Source organism: Lissotriton helveticus, chromosome 12, assembly GCF_964261635.1.
Source record: "Lissotriton helveticus chromosome 12, aLisHel1.1, whole genome shotgun sequence".
NCBI lineage: Eukaryota > Metazoa > Chordata > Amphibia > Caudata > Salamandridae > Lissotriton > Lissotriton helveticus.
The window spans coordinates 917,639,671-917,656,428 of NC_136073.1; the positions used below are offsets into that span (position 1 = coordinate 917,639,671).

Consider the following 16,758-nt stretch of genomic DNA (forward strand, 5'->3'; position numbering starts at 1 on the left):
TCTTCCGACTGGACTAGAAGCTAACCACTTGAAACTAGGACACTAGGAGAGTTAATCTTCACAGGAGCACCGTAGTACTCGTGTTACCTCACCCACAGGAAGCGGGTGCATAGGTCCCAAAGTGTGTCGGGTTTCGTCGTGGAGTTCTATGGAGCCTGGAGAAAAGATGCTGCAGGCGACTAGGAGAGAAGAGTCCGGTTGGATCCAAAGGCGGATCGAGGATGAGGAGTACCTGAAAGCAGAGGGGACAGAGTCTGGGTCACTAGCCAGTGACCAGGATGGAACCAGGAAGTAACCAGGCGATGTCGGGGAGCAATCAGGTGATGTCGCGAAGCTTGTCTCTGCTGCCACGTGGACCAGGAGGTGTCGACGACGACCAGGAGCTGGGCACGGATTGTCCCACGAAGGCTCTCGCTGTTGGCGGTGTTGGTTCTTGATTCGGAATCAACAGGCCTTGGCAAATGCAACCCATTCAGAAATCGAAGATGGCTTCTTACTCAGGCCAGCAAGGACTGAGAGGCTTCTCCTTCGCAGGGAAGCAAGGGCCAGTCTGGAGCAACCAGACCAGCGGTGTAGATTTCGAATTTCGTTGTCAGAGGCCACTAGCCAATGGGCAAGTGACCGGACAGACGCGTCGAGCAGGAAAATGCAAAAGGGCCCCATGCAGCACTCGGTGAGTGTGGAGAGGTGATCTTTGGTGCAGTGGATGCTCGGGGCTGGGGCTTCTCAATCCCCAATGCACAACTTCGAGGGTGCCTCAGAAGCTGCACGGAAAGCGTCTCGCTGGCTTTCCAAGATGGCCGGTCCCACGTCTCGCGTCGCCTCCACGGGTCTCAGCTTTGCTGTGGCTGTGGATCGGGCTGATGGAAGTCTGGAAGTCCGGGTCTTGTCAGGCTCTGTGTTAGGGCTCCGGCGGGAGCAACGACAAAGCAAACCGTTGAGCGCTTGATGGTGCCTGCTTGCACAGGGTGGTCACTCTTTGACCACAAAGGAGATTCTTCAGTCTTCTATGTCGAGTAGGATGTCGAAGGGTCCAGAGTTTCGTATCAGAGTTTCAGTCCGGATAAATCTACCGGTTTGAACTGGACTATGCATGGGACACCTTGTGTGCCCCAGGCAGTATCTCATTTCATTCAGCCCTCCATGCCCCAATACACAATAGCCTGTCTGGGTGGTGCTAGCACCTCCCTCTGACAGGAAACCTATTGTCCAAGCCTCCCTCGCTGGAAGGACTCCCAGCAGCAGGAGGTCAGACCTGTGTCTCAGCAGCATCCATTTTGTGATGCTGAGGCTCTGGTTAACTTTAACCGGGATTAATGGAAGTAACATGTCTTCTCCCTCTAGAAGGGTGGAATGCTACCCCCGTCGCCAGAATTGGCGAGGGTGTAGTATTCTAAAGCGCATGACACCTTACACGACATGTTTTGATAAAGCCAAACCAAAGTTAGCATCTGACCGCGAGGTTCATAATGCACTTAAGAGTATATGGTATGGCAATATCCTAGAACAGCTATAAGGACATGGTTCCGAAAGCTGCAGACAGGCTCAGCTCATGCTAGAGCACCATCTCACATAAAACCAAGCACTCTGCCTTCAGGATTGTTAAGGCCTGCCATAGGAGTGACTTATAGGTGTATATGTGTCTAGATATAAGGTTAGACATAGGAATACTATATCTAAGCAAGGGGTGATTACAAGACCTTGCCCCAGCTGAGTGATCAGCCAGTTGTGTCAGTTTGGATGGCCAGCCAGGGGTGGCAAAAGATATGCTGCAGCCCCTGGTAGGCCTTGGATGCACCTATGTCCTAGGTACCTATAGTACACTGTACAGGGACTCATAAGGTGACCCAACATCCAATTAGTTATGTACCTAAGGTACATGGAGTCCATTTTACAGAGAGAGCAGATAGCCTGGGGCCCTTATTAGCCGGTTCCCAGGCCAACTAAGTCGAAAACCAGCTAAACACAAGGCAAAAAATCGGGGGTAACCATAGTCAGGTATCCACCTTCCTACACAGGCTATACCACCCCCTATCTTTTTTTGCCTATCCAGTCTCACAATGTTGTAAGGAGGGGGCACCAGAAGGTCCATGACTGGGGACGACGATTCAGATAGCCATGTTTCCGTGAGGATTGTTATGTCTATTCCCTGGTTAATAATGATGTCGGCTATGTCAGACGCATGTTTAGCTGCTGATCGACAGTTGAGCAGTAGGCATTTTAAAGACTTTTCTGTCCTACGTGGGTTCATATTTTGCGATTCGGTGATTAGTTGGACTTGTTGTAGGTTGTTCCATTCAGCTTAGATATTCTGTTGGCGTCTATCGGAACTATTTTGATTTCCTCTCCTCTAATGCGGTCTGTAGGCTCATAATCCCGGAGTAGGGATAGGGTCTCTTCTTCAGTTAAATATTTCTGATTCCTATCTTGTCTTTTTTGTCTGTATGAAAGTGGCATCGCCTTCTTCTTGCTCTTGCATTGAGATGTATATAATAGTTCTCGGATGTGCTTGACTTCTGTGTGAGTGTTTTCTGTGATATCTCGTAGTCTTTCTATTCCTTTAAGGGTGCTTAGTAAATCCTGTGACAGGTTGCTCATTTGTGTTTGGAGCTCTGTGATCTTTCTCATGATCTTGGGTGACGTTCTGGGATTGACCATCCGCTCATTTCGAGTTTCACGATTTTTGTTCCTTAGTTTTCGTTCTGAGCTTTTCATCTGGATCTTGTTCTGTTTGCCCGTATATCGGTTGTCTCTTCTACCATTGTTTGTCTTGTTTGAGTCTCTATCTTTGTTTTGTGTTCCTAAATTCTTGTTTGTGGAGCATATCGTTCTAGGAGAACTTTGTGTAGGCGTATTTAGGGGTATAGGAAGGGCGGCTCTTTCCGAGTTAGATATTCCTAGGTTTTCATTTTGTAATTTGCTCGTTGAAAATGTTTCATCATTGATGGGAGGCGTCACATCTTCCCACTGGAGAGAATCTGTAACGTTATACGCATGACGTGTGGACATTTCTTTTCTCTCAGTAAAGTTCTCAAATGTTGGGCCTCCTCTTTTGCTAGTGTCTCCTTGTTGCGGTGAATGTTTTAGTTCCTTAAGCTCTCTAGTTAGTATGCTGTCTGAGGTTGATTTTTCCCTCTGAGGAGGCTCTATGTTGATGAGGGCACTTCGTATTCTCTCTGCGTCATTCCAAAACAACGAGACTTCTGTTCTGTTTGTGTCTCCTAGTTGCGTGAATTGTTCAGGTTCCAGGAGGTCTCTAGTTGGTGTGCTGCTTGTGGTGTTAGAGACATAAGAGACTGGGTTGTCTTCTGGAGGTCTCAGGTGTTGTAGTGGGTTTGTGTCTCCTAGATGTGAAAATTGTTCAGGTTCCTGGAGGTTTCTAGTTGGTGTGCTAATTGTGATGGTAATGTCAGATGAGACTGGATTGTCTGCTAGAGGTCTCTGGTATTGTATTGGACTTGAGTTTTCAACAATTCTTTTTAAGGTTAAGAACATATTGTCGAATTTTTCCAATTCGTTGTTAGAGGCTTGAATCATCACTATTCCGTTCTTGAAGATAGTTATGGAAAGGTCCGCTCTGAGTCTAGGTGATGCTATGGTCATGAATTTAGTACCATGTGGGCTATTGGTTATGGATTTTATGTCAAGCATCTTTATAATGGCATTTCGCTGTTCTTCTTGTGAAGAATATCATGTCTTTCGCGATGATGCCATTATCCGCGCAGAAGGCAGTGTCTGAAAGCAGCGTGTCCAGGTGTTTTCTCATAAGGTTGTGCTTGAATTTTTTGGCTGCATTCTTGGAGAGCTTGGCTGGGTATTTTATGATATGGACGTTCCTGCTTACTAGTTCTAGGTGGTTGTCTTCCATATTTGTGATTTGCAGATGAGTAATATGAATAATATTTTGGAGTGCCCTCTTCTTGTTGTTTCTAGTGATGGGGGATTAAGTACTCTCTCTAACATGAATAATTGTATTATAGATTAATATGTTTTATTTTTTGGAATACTTTGTGTTGCTCGCTCAGAAATCAAGATTCTTTTTTCATTCATATGTTGACAAGTACTTTCAAGATGTCCTCCAGAATAGCATACATTCTGTGAACTGAGGCGTCTTTCTCTCTTTCTATTGTATTAATAGTCCTCTTTCCCTTGCCATTGTTTGTTTCAGTCGTGTTGTATAGCTCCTTTTTCCATTTCTACTCTTCTGCTTGTCCTCTTTCATTTTCCCTATTTCTTTCTGCCATTTTGGGGGGTGTTTTCCTATGCTGTTTTCTTCATTTGAAGAGTTAAGATGGCCCGCGTTTTCACCACTTAGTGTCTTCTGCCATTAAGGGGTGTTTCCCTATGATGTTTTCCTCATTCTGATGTTTTCCTCATTAGAAGAGAGTCCTATCGTTAAAATGGCCCACGTTTTTCATCACTAAAGTGACTTTCTGTGGCCGCCATTTTGGGGTCAGACAGGCCGGTTCATGAACTCAGATTTCCCTGTAATATCCGAGTTTAATGCTCATGATTATGTTTTTAAATAGATATCGCCCGCATTATTTGGCCTACGGGCGACGAAGAAGCAGCGCGCTCACTGGGGGGGGGGTGTGGTTCCAATTGGGAAGCAAGTCTACTTCCTGGTAGCGTCGCCGGCGTTCTCTGCAGCGCGGTCCGTGATCACCAGACGCACTCCGTCACAAGGCATAAGGCATCTAGCTTCCCGACAGCGCCGCGGGTACACGCATCAGCTCCTCACCTCCGTTCTCTGCGGCTCCGCTGACGCACTCCGCTGGGGTGCTCCGAGATCTCCGTGTGCTTCAAGTCCGATCCATTGGCTCTCCTGTTCTCCCAGGCACCGCCGCCTCTCTCCCGAGATGATCGCTGCGGTGCTCAGTGGTGCTCTGTCCAGGAAAGCATTGTTCCTCTCCCACGCAGCTCCCAGTCAGCCCGAAAGATGCCATCCAGTGCCCCGCACTACCCAATGATCTCGGCGTTCTCGGCTGGACAGTCGCTGGTGCTTGGTTCTCGACGGTTCGGTAAGCATCCACTTCCCTTTTCTTTCTATTCTCCTTGCCCCCAAAGATTCAGGTTGTTGGCGGTCGGTGTGTGGATGGCGTGTGGCGGGGTTTAATAGGGATTTTAACCGTTTAGGTTATCCCTAACCCTGGATCTCACAAGTGAAGCTCCTACCAGGTGGCCATTTTGTTCATGATCCAGCGGTGGAGGTTGCGTGCCGCGGTGATAGCGTCTGGCATTGGTGGTGGGGTATTGAAGAGGGCTGAGGTGAGCTGGTCTTCGGTGACTTTGTTCCAGGTTCTGCGGGGAGGCGGAGGGCGTGCTTGTGTATGGTGGGTTTTCTCAAGGTGAAGTGGGTGCAGTGGTGGTCTGTACAGAGGAGTTCCATGGTGTGGCTGTAGGAGACTGTTTCCTTCTGCGAAGATGAGGTCAAGTGTGTGTCCCGCTGTGTGCATGGGGGCGGTGACAAGTTGCTACAGTCCTATGTTGGCAAGGTTCTCTAGGAGGGTGGTGGGATTGGGGTCGTCGTGGTTGTCCAGGAGGAAATTTAGGTCCCCGAATAGGATATAGTCAGTGAAGGCGATGGCGTGGGGTGCGATGAGGTTGGCGATGGTGTCAGTGAAAGGAGCACGGGGGCCAGATGGCCTGTAGATGAGGGTCTCGCAGTCTCTTTTATGGTTGATCTGGAGGTGCTCCATGAGGGTCATAGCGTCATCCGGGTAGGTTGTTCTCGTGCGAAGGGTGCTTTTGTGGACGATGGCGATGCCTCCTCCCAGGCGAGTGGGCGGTCTTTCTGCAGGATCTTGTATCAGTCGGGAATGGCGGTGATGATGCTGGGCACGGAGTTGGCGTTGGTCCATGTTTCTGTGCGGAATGCGAAGTCGGGTAGGCTTACTGGACCCTGTTCACTACAAACAACACTCTCTAGACCATGAAGAGCATTCACTCTGGAGCACCCTCTTGTTTGAGGAGCTGTAGATGGTCTGGTGATAGTTTGCAGGGGCTTTGGTGGAATATTATGAGGCGTGTTGATAAATTCCAGGCAGTAAACAGAACTGATAATTTGGAGTACCAAACTGTCTTTTGTTATTGATTGCCAGATTGGTAGAAAATCTGACAGTCTTCTCCCGATAAGTGTTGAGTGGTCGGGTGGAAGTCAAGGCAAGTCACTGCTTTCTGTTGATGGGGGAGATGCGTGTGTTTGAACCCCGGCCCCTGCCCTTACCGTTGTTTCCCCTGTAACCTCCTCTGAAATAACTCCTAGATGAAGAGGGTTAGTTATTGCCCTTATAGGTGGAGGTAGCCTCTGATGAGGTGTTCTTGGAACCTCCTCAGTAAAAGGAGCGTCAAAAGGAAGCACAACCCTGTGTGGACTGAAAGGCTCCCATAGATGTGGCCACCTCAGTGTCTTTCCTCATTTTCTCGAGTGAAGAATCTACCACTGGGCCAAATAGATGTTCCTTATGGAATAGGCTATTAAAAATGGAGGTTTGAACCTCAGGTTTAAAACCAGATATACAGAACCAGGGATGCCTTCTTAGAAGGACACCGTTTTTTATAGCTCTAGCTTCAGTGTCTGCAGCATCCAAAGAGCATCTTTTTTGATTGTTAGCAATAAGTTGCCATTCATGAACCTGATCTTGTGCTTTTTATTTGTGTTCCTGGGGTAAATATTGTATTAGTTGTTCCATTTCATCCTAGTGTGCACGGTCGTATCATGCTAACAATGCCGGTGTGTTGGAGACGCTCCAGAAACTGGCTGTTTGAGAAGCTACACTTTCCCCAGATGCGTCAATAAGTTTTGATTCCTTATCAGGAGGTGGGGCCTCTTCTGTTGTCTGGGAGTTGGCTCTTTTCCTTGCATTGAAGACAACCAGGGAGTCTAGAGGCAATTGCCCCTTATATATACTGGGTACGATGGTACTGACTTGTACGTTTGGTCCACTCAAGGTGTAAGAATACAAGCTCTAAATGGGTCATTAAAAAAAGCCATCTACATGCCTGACCATCCCTTTAAGCATGGGTAGTGTCTGTGATTACTTCTGTGTAGTACTGAGGGTTTTAAAGAGGAAATCCTCTCCTAATGACTTATTATGTAGCTGCACCCCATGGTAGTTGGCGGCTATACCCAGTAACTCAATGTAGCCTACACTGTTATCTGGTGGAGAGGGTTTGGAAGGGTACAGGTCGGGATCATTGCCCGTGGGGAATTGTAATCATCCCATGGGTCTTGTAATGGCTGATCATCATCCCTATCCTGATCATCATCCCCATCATCCTGGTTGTCAGGTGTATGTTGTGGTGAATGTTCAGGTGAAGTTGGTTGAAGCTGAGGGGAAGGTGGTGATGAAGGAAGAATAGGTGGAGGAAAAGGAGGAAGGGAAAGGTTTGTTACAACAAATCTCTTCTTTAGAGAGATGTGATATTCTTCTTCTGCATCAGCCTTTCTTTTGAGAGTCGCTTTAGTAGTGATATGGCCAGTCTGTCGATGGATATGCAAAATCTTTGGTTTTGGATCTGATTTTTCAATTGGGGCATCGAAACTGGGCTTTGTAGTTGTTTTTTAAATTTCTGACTGTTTCGGCGCCGAACCTTTCGATGCCGGAGTCAAAACCGCTGATTACTTCGGTTCCAACAATTTTTTCGGGGCCTAAGGGTGGGGGTCGGTGCCGGATTTGTATTTTGACCCGAAGGTCTTGGCTCCAAACTTGGTTTGGATGTAGTCCTTTCAGAGCAGGAAGGTTTTTTGGTAGGATTCGGTGCCGAGCCAGAGGGCGAGGCGTCAGAGGGTGATCTCGGTGCCGACCAGGGCCCGAGGGCGCAGGTTGGACCGGAGCCTTCTTTTTAATTGGAATTGTCTCTTGGGACAAGGGGGGAGCTGTATTCACGGTACGTTGACCATGTGGGATGTCCTCCTCTGGGTCGGAGTCGGTTTAGGAGATGGTGACTGGCTCCTGCTCCATCTTGGTACTCATGGCCTCGCCAGCCTCTTCGTCGGATTGTTATTTTCTTTTTTTTCTTTTTTAGATTTCCCTTCTTTTATTGGAAAAATATGTCATAGGAAATACGTTTTACAACTGAAACATGTTTCTTCCATGTGTTCCATTTAGCAGTGTCTATTGTATCAACCTACATAATGCAGGCAGTATTGGTTTCCAAAACATAAATTAACTTCAGCTCCAAAACATTCCAATATATTTTCAGATCTTATGACGAAATGCGTGAGTGACAAGGACCCAAGCGCTTAAATACCCTTATAAAACAATCATATTAAGAAAAATAAATATACTGCACGTTTTCTTTTTTCTGTTGTAAATGCAAATAGGGTGGGATCACAATAACAATTTTGTGGGGGCACAATTTGAATTTATCAGGATTGTTGTTCCGAACATGTAGAGTCTTGTGTCCAAGGTATTTGAATTTTTCGACAGCAGAAGTTGGTGATGAGAATTGAACTTTTTAAAAAAAAAAAAATTATTTCTTCATTAACATTTTCCTTAAAGCAACATTAATACAATTAACGTTTGCAGGTGTTGGAGGCAATTTCTTGATAACATTTACATATAGAGGCATTGATACTTGCGACAGCGATACATGAGTCACAGTTTTGTACACCTCAACTCCACGTCTCTGTTCTCCCCACCCCCACCATCCTTTTATGCTATGATTGGGAGGCCAATTGCAAAACTTCCAGCTGGAGGCCATAGAATTGTGTCCAAGGACTCCATATTTTCAGGAACTTTTTTGGGTAACCCCATGCCGCATATGTGGTCTTTTCTCCTGTCATACACATATCCATCCCCCTCTTCCATTTATGCAACGTAGATCCCTGCGTTGACCCCCACTTACGTGCCACATCTCTCTTGGCAACCACCAAGCTGAGGTTAGTTAGTAGTAGCTTTGGCTTTGTGAGGTCTACGTCTGTGTGAATGCCCAATAGCAATTACACAAAATACTGCTAGAATACTGTTGACTTGTTTGACTATCTTGTGGTTACTGGTACCGGAGTACTGGTTCGTCAGCCATCCTGTGAGTCTTGTTGCTGGCTATTACGGATTATTGTTTCATGGTGTCATTGGTACCTCTCCCCTGCAGTTGCTGCAACAGACACGAGTTATCTTTGGGGTTAAAAATGGATGCTGGTTGTGTCTGGGAGGCAGCCTGGTCACCGCCCCACTGCTTTTCTTCAAAGCAGGCGGTGTTGGTTGCATGGAGTTCTAGAAGGCAATCCAATAGTTTCTTCAAGATTCTGCAAAACCCCCAACAACATTCTTCCTTCCTTAAATATATCTGAAATAACTGTGTAGTGTGTCATTCATAAAACCTATGTTTTTTCTCTGAAATATTTCCTAATAAAACAAAGTGTGCCTGCTCTGCATATAATCACGCCCTATTAATTACCACAATATGTATCAGACACCAAACGCGAAGCTCACCTCACCCTGGATGTGACTGATGCAATGACAAATGTAAATAGTACCACAGATGAATGTACAAGTATCAGTCATTTATTTAGTGATTTAAGTATGCACTGTTGTTTTATTGTGGTTTTAGGTGTTGGTACACGTTGTTACCAAATATATGAGGTCATATGCATAGTATTTACTGTGTGAGGTATGGTGTTCATGGCTGTTGCATAAATTATGCACAGGTAACTACCCATAACTAGGGAATTTCAGTTGATTTGTTTGGTTTTAATTCATAACTGTACCTTACAAGTTTATTTTAAGCCTGTGATAAGTTATAACCAAAGGTAACTGTATCCACATTCTAACCCATTTTATACGGTAGTTTTCTGTAGCAGACCAGGAAGATTCTTATGGGAGTTGAATGAGAGGAAACCCTTTTCTGACCCGAGATGTCTGATTCCAAGTCTAGCATGCAATCACTAAGAAACAACAAGCATTAAAGTCTCCTGGTACTTGAGCAGTCTGTAGAGCCTTCCCACTTACATGTTTGTGCAAGATTTTTAAGAATCAATCAAAATTCACATTACTTGATGATAAAAAACATTAAATAAGTGAGGCACTCTCCCAGGTGCGTGACCTCCAGGGCTTCAAAGCATGGACCCTAATAGAGATACCTGCGTTGGGGGATGTATGGAGGGAGGGCAATACACTCACTTGGGAGGCGCTATAGATCCAGCATGACCTGACCGCCAAAGAAGTATTTAGATACTTCCAGCTTCGACGTGCCCTTGGGACACATATCTTCCGAGAGATCCCCCTCTCAGAGTCCTCCCCAATGGGGACAGAATCCTAACTGAACCATTAAATAAAAAGACTGTCTCCCTGATCTATAAAAAACTACGGAATAACTCTCCCAATATTCTCACCGCGCTTAGGTCCGAATGGGAGGAAGATATTGGGGACTGTGACGACGGAGAGTAGGAGGAGGCTTTGGGGACCTTTCAAGAGGTTGCAATACACACGGGATTCAGACTGATTTTTCTGCGCACATTACATCGATCTTACTATTCACGCACAACACTCAGACACATGGGACGCATCCCAACAGACCTCTGTCTAAGGGGTTGCGGGAGTGAGGGAACCTTCTTCCACAGGATATGGGCGTGCCCAGTGATCCAACACTTTTGGATCGAACTACAGAGAATTATGGGGGATAAGTGCATTCTGCATATCTGGAGAAAGGAGTCGCCGCCAAAATAGGCGAGGATCTGGCTCTCACTGGGCCTTATAGTAGCCGAGCGGAATATTCACGATTGTGGGGAGCGGCTGCGGCTCCGCTGGTGAGAGGCTGGGAGCGGGACTTAGACTGGTGTATGATAAATGAGAAGCCAATATATCAGGGAATGGGCTGCCCGCACAAGTGGGAGAACATTTGGGCGGGATGGCGCTCCTGTAGGGGCCTAGATATAGGATCCACCCCAGAGTGAGAAGATTGAGAGCATGATGCACTCCATACCTTAACATGAGGCAGCAAAATCTACCAGCTGCTTGCACCCAGTTTTATTTCCCCAAATGTGATTTCTTCAATATCTTGTCATTCGTCTGCTGCTACAGGGGTCACTGCCTTCAGGTCTCTGTATGCTACTTATTGGTATGTATACCTATGTGTATTCCTTTGCTTGAAATTCCATGAAAAGATTTTTTTTTTTTTTTAAACATTAAATAGGTCAATTTACCCCCCTTCACTTGACAGTTCCTAGGTTTAAAGCGAAAATAAAATATTGACAAAAAACCTACCAAAAGAATTCAAGAAACGCAATGTTTTAACTTCAGTCGCTAATCCACTTTAGGGAGGGACTTTCAAGCGCTCACCGCCTTCTGATAAAAAGCACAACCTAGTTTTGGATACACCCACCACAGTTCCTGCACACATAGTGGAATATTGCAAAGCTCTGGATACGCCCACCACGTTTTTTGCATGCATAGCTTAATATTTCAAACCTTCTGGTGCGTTTAATAAGATGAGGGTTGGCCAGCTCTTCATTAGTCCTCCACATTAATACACTATTAAGGTCAAGTATTGATTAGGTATAGGTCGTTGATGGGGAGGATTCAAGGATCCTGCTAACTCTGCCCCATCAGGGTACCCCTGGTCTGGTGTCGATGATTGCTCACCAATTGTTACTAGCATTATATCTTATTTTAATAACCCCAAATAGTGCCATCTAAACTATTTCCAGCACTATTCTGCAGTTCCTGTGAATCATCGACTGACCTCTGAATTTCTGTCAACGACTGGATGCTTGGAAATCTTCCCGTCTCCTTAACTGCCCAACAAAAGGGCCCAATCTCCCCGTAACCCTGGTCCATCCTGCACTTAATATACACAGGAAAGGTAGCAAGTGTCTCCCTGTTCCAGTAACATTGATAGTTCTGATTGCAGATAATGAATGGTACTGGATTTGATAGGCAATGCATAAAAACTTCTCTACGACGGGGCCGATAAACAGCTGAGGCTACAGTCTTCCAGGCGAGAGAATCTGATACGGAAGCTGGTGCAGAAAAAAGGAGAAAATATTAGGGAGGGGAAGAATGTGATATACTAGGGAAACTGAAGCATTGCAACACATCCTTCTCTGATCACTATCTCTTGATATATGGCCTAGGCAGGAAATTACATCATAGCAAAAAAAGTGGCACTGGGAACTTTTGACAAATGGAATAGCGACTATATTGGAGAGGAATGGATCTAAGGCTAGCCATGCCGACATCTTCAAGAGAATGTTGCTTCCCAAAAGAAGCAGGAGCAAGATGAAGAACCTTATCTTTTCCATCCTGACTCTCCTCTATTTGGTGTTCTCAGTTCCTCATGCTCTGGAACTCTGACAGCTGATTCTTCCGCCCAGTGCCAGTCACAAGACCAACCTGTTGCCAGTAGAGAATCTTCCAGGCAGATGCGATAACATTGTTACTGGCCGGACAGAGCAGGAGCAGAACCCTTACTGCGGCGAGGCCCAACGATGTGCCATCTTCCACAGAGTAGCCGCGAGGCTAATCAACCATGCCACGTCTGGCGAGTCTTGTTCACAGGTGCAACCAATTCTTTTGAGAGTTTTACAACAATGTTTACGTGTTATGTTGTTACTTTTTTCTAAGTAGTTCCAGCGTGAATTCTGCGTGCTTTCTAAATGAAACCCAACCAATGAACTCAAATACTTCCCATTCCTACCAGCACTGTGTGCAATCAGTTTGATGATTTAAGTGTTTTAGACTCTAGGTCTTGGGCCTTGATGAAGAAGCACTGTGATGTTTTCTAAACTGAGAAGAGGAATCAGTATATTTTTCTTTATCTCTTTATTTTTTCTAGAAATAGTCATAGTAACAGATGACTCAACAAATGTTCCTCAAAAGAGACAGCATGTGAAAAATACGAAAAAGAAATAACAAGAATATGAATCAACAATTCACACATTAGATATCCCTCTCGCCCCGATTGATTTGACATATGAAATAATTCACCTGTTCACCCCATTAAACAATCGCTTGAACCCCAACAAAATGGCATATCGAACAATTCTGAACTGTTCTAGCAAGAAACCCCTTATCTTTTTAAAAGTCTGAATGTTAGCGCATCTGGTATCATTTCAACGGTTTCCTTTCAAGGGTAGTAAAACAAGACAAAGCACTTTTGTTTGTACGTTGTACTTGTGAGATGGCATTACCCCGTCCATCTAATGTAACATCACATCAGTTTTCTCTAGACTCTTATAATCCCAGGTTATTTCTTAGAGGATCAAAACGCACCTTGTGTCTCTTATAGGAGGAGTTAACATTCCTCACCTTTTCATTAGTTCTTTATTTTCCAGTCCCTCCATAAACTGAGCATTTTGTTGCATCTCACCGACTGTTTGTTCAAATTTCTCTTTCATGCTCACCTTTTTTATTTCCTCTCTCCTTTGCGGTTATCATATTTCTTAGTTTGCAATATCCCAGAGGCCAAATTACATCAGCGGTTCACAAGGTTTCCTTAATCTTGTCACTCCTTTTCTTTGAAGTCAATAAGGCCAGCAACTTCTCTTATAGTGTCTCTACCTCCTTCCCAGGAGCAAAAAGACCAGGGAATGTAGGGAATTCTACTGAATTGCTAAGCAATAATTTCTGCAATGAAGTTCAATTTACATTTTTCTCTTCAACTTACTTATCTGGGGTTTTATTGTCTCTTCGTCTTCAGCTACGTGTTCTTAACCCTAACATTGCCAGTTCCTCGATTATGTCCTGTGTTTTTCCTCATTTCCTACAATCCTGGTCGCACTTTTTCCCATTTTCCCCTTTTAACCATTTCCGTTTGTTCACTGGTGCTATTCACATTTCAAGGAACTAGGTTCTCATGTTGTTAGAAGGATTTCTAATACCATTCCATAAAAAATTCGAATGCAGTTTATTATTACATCTTCGTGTCTGAGCAGATAATGGATTATTCACGTTAACTGCCCACATCATCTGCAAGACCTATTTTACCTTTGGAATTTCACATTGTGAAATGTGCTGAGGGACAAAAACCTTCTACCATATTATAGAGTCTGAAAGAGTTGTTAATTGCCTCATCCCATGTCCTCTGTTGATGGAGGGTAACAGGAAGGTTCCTCATTCAGCCCTTACCATCTCCTATGCACAAGTCGGCGCTCCTTCTTCTCAGCATCCATTGTTACTGGTGGAAGCAAAGGTGGAGTTATTTTAGGCCGCTTGTATAGTTTAGTGTCAAGCATGTTCCAGCAGTCCACAGACGGTGAGCTTCCATGCTCTCATTCCTTGACAAGTCAGTCACTGAAAGGTTTGCAAGGTCAACAAAGAAGTTACAAATACTATCTTTCATCTACAACGCCATTTAGGTAAAAGGCTTCACTGGGGTGGTCTCATGTTCTGTGGTTTTCCTGAATACCATCTTTCTGAGCTTCCACAAGCATTCTGCAGCGGCCTAGTCTTGGCATAGATAAGCAAAGTATTTTGTATAAGAAAAAGATTCAAACACCCCCTCGATCTGGTTCATTGTCACACGTGCTTAAGCACCCTCTGTACATGTTGGTCCTTTGTTGCAGCCAAGTGTGTTTAGGATAGCTACGAAAAACTCAAATTCTACAGGGGTGGAATTGCCTCAATCTCAATCTCAGGACAAAGGACAAAGGAAATTCTGGGTTTTGTAGACTTGTGTGAGAATTGAGAATCTACAATTTTTTCACTTCTACATGGGTATTATCCACACGGGTAACACATGTGCATACAATTATTTTGTGCAATCTATCTGTGAAGGAGGAAGACAGTGAAAAAAAAGGACAATCTGGATTCTACCTGGTATTGTTTGTATTCTTTAAAAGGGTTCCTTTTTTTGTAATCACAGCTGGCTGTTCCTCACTTGATGTTAGCCTGTTGCAGAGGTTCTCTGGATTTGAGGAGGTAGGATTGTTTTTTGAAATTTTGGACAAAAATAGCACGCTGAAAGTACTTATCCCTTAAGTGAAATTGTCGGTGTTCGCAAACTGCAATAAAGATCTACAGGTTTGGGACTTTTTATGTTTTCTGAAACTTGAGCTGTGGATGAAACTTTTCGCACATTCCTCGCACTTGAACACTCTCTCACCTGTGTGCATTCTATGATGATCTCTCAGGTGTGTCATCCGCCTAAAGTGCTTACCGCATTCCGGACACTGGAAGGGTTTCTCCCCTGTATGAATCTTCTGATGGCTCAATAGAACAGACCTGTCAGTGAATGTTTTATCACACTCTATACAGTGGTATGGTCTCTCCCCAGTGTGGGTTCTCTGATGCTTTTTAAGTTGTGAATTGGTAAAGAAACATTTTCCGCACTCAGCACACTTATGTGGTTTCTCCCCAGTGTGGGCTTTCTCATGCTGCCTCAGGCCACTTATCTGACTGAAATGTTTACCACATTTCAGACATTGGAAGGGCTTTTCACCCGTGTGGACCCGCTCATGAGAGTACAGAGCCCATTTTTGAGCAAAACTTTTCTCACAATCTGTGCACTGGTATGGTCGCTCCCCCGTGTGCGATTTCTGATGTCGCCTCATTTTTGACAACTCACTAAAATGCATTCCACATTCAGTGCATGCATGGGGCTTCTCGCCGGAATGGATCATTTCGTGCCTGCCCAGGGCGGAGGAGTTACTGAAGCCTTTATCACACTCAGGGCACTGGAACGGTCTTTTCCCTGTGTGCAATCTAGTATGTTCAATGAGATGTTGCACCCGCCTGAACCTTTTCCCACAGACTTTGCAACCATGAGGCTTTTCCCCAGTGTGGGTTACCTGATGCCGGTCTAATTGTGACCTACGGAAAAAGCTTTTCTCGCACCCTGTACACTTGTAATGGTTCCCTGTCATGTGTGTTTTCTGATGGATCCTCAGCTTTGATGTTTGATTAAAGAGGAGTCCACAGTCTTTACACTCATGGAACTTTTCTCCAAAGTGGACTTGCTCATGCCTGAGGAGATGACACCGGACAGTAAAGCTTTTCTTGCATGCCGTGCATTTGTACGGTTTCTCTCCTGTGTGGGTTCTCTGGTGAATCTTAAGATGTGACAAACGTCTAAAGGATTTACTACATTCTGAGCAGTCGAAGGGTTTCATCCCGGTATGGATCAGCTGATGCCTTGCCAGATCTCCTTTATGTACAAAGCTTTTCTCGCACTCCGTGCACTGGAAGGGTCTTTTTTGTGGGTGAGGCACCACCTTCAGATGAGACCGCTGATGTTCTTCCAGGTCTGATGTTTGCCTGAAATGCATCCCACACTGCGTGCATGTGTGAATCTTCTGATGCAGTTTCAGACCTGAGCGGCTGAGAAATGTTTTATCGCACCCCATACAACGGAAAGGTCTCTTCCTTGTATGAGATCTGTGAAGACCAATCAAATGTGAGGAACACTGGGAGCTGTGACTGCACTCAGTGCACTTGTAGGGCTTCTCCTGAGGGTGACTCACATGATCTGTACACGGCCCCAAACTTTGATCAACAATGTTTTTACATTCTGTGCACGGAAGCAGGTTCGCATTATCACTGATCCTCTTTCGCACACTCAGGCTCCTGGCTTTCGCAAGAATCCCATTCTCTGTTAAAAGAAGCAGAAATCCATGTATTACTGTGTGCCTTCAGACAGTAAGACGAGCAATGCTTGTGGTGTAAACCGGTAGATGTGCTCTCTTAAAGCTATACAAATAATCATGTGATTTGGAATTGATGCGACGGTCTCCCTGTTGCACAGAGGATACAGCAAACAAACTCAGTATCTTGAAATGCATCATAAGCTTTGTCACAAAATAATGGAATGAATAACAAA

At 45.0% G+C, this 16,758-nt stretch overlaps 1 protein-coding gene across 1 annotated transcript in view; it reads right to left on the reverse strand.

Moving 5' to 3' along the window:
* Nucleotides 1-12,747: 12,747 nt before the first annotated feature.
* The window catches only part of LOC144799855 (uncharacterized), a 41,449-nt gene continuing 37,438 nt past the window's right edge, over nt 12,748-16,758 (reverse strand). Inside the window, exon 3 of the mRNA XM_078671437.1 lies at nt 12,748-16,530. Within this exon, the coding sequence (XP_078527563.1) occupies nt 14,918-16,530 (1,613 nt within the window). The 3' untranslated portion in view covers nt 12,748-14,917. The remainder of the gene's footprint in view (nt 16,531-16,758) is intronic.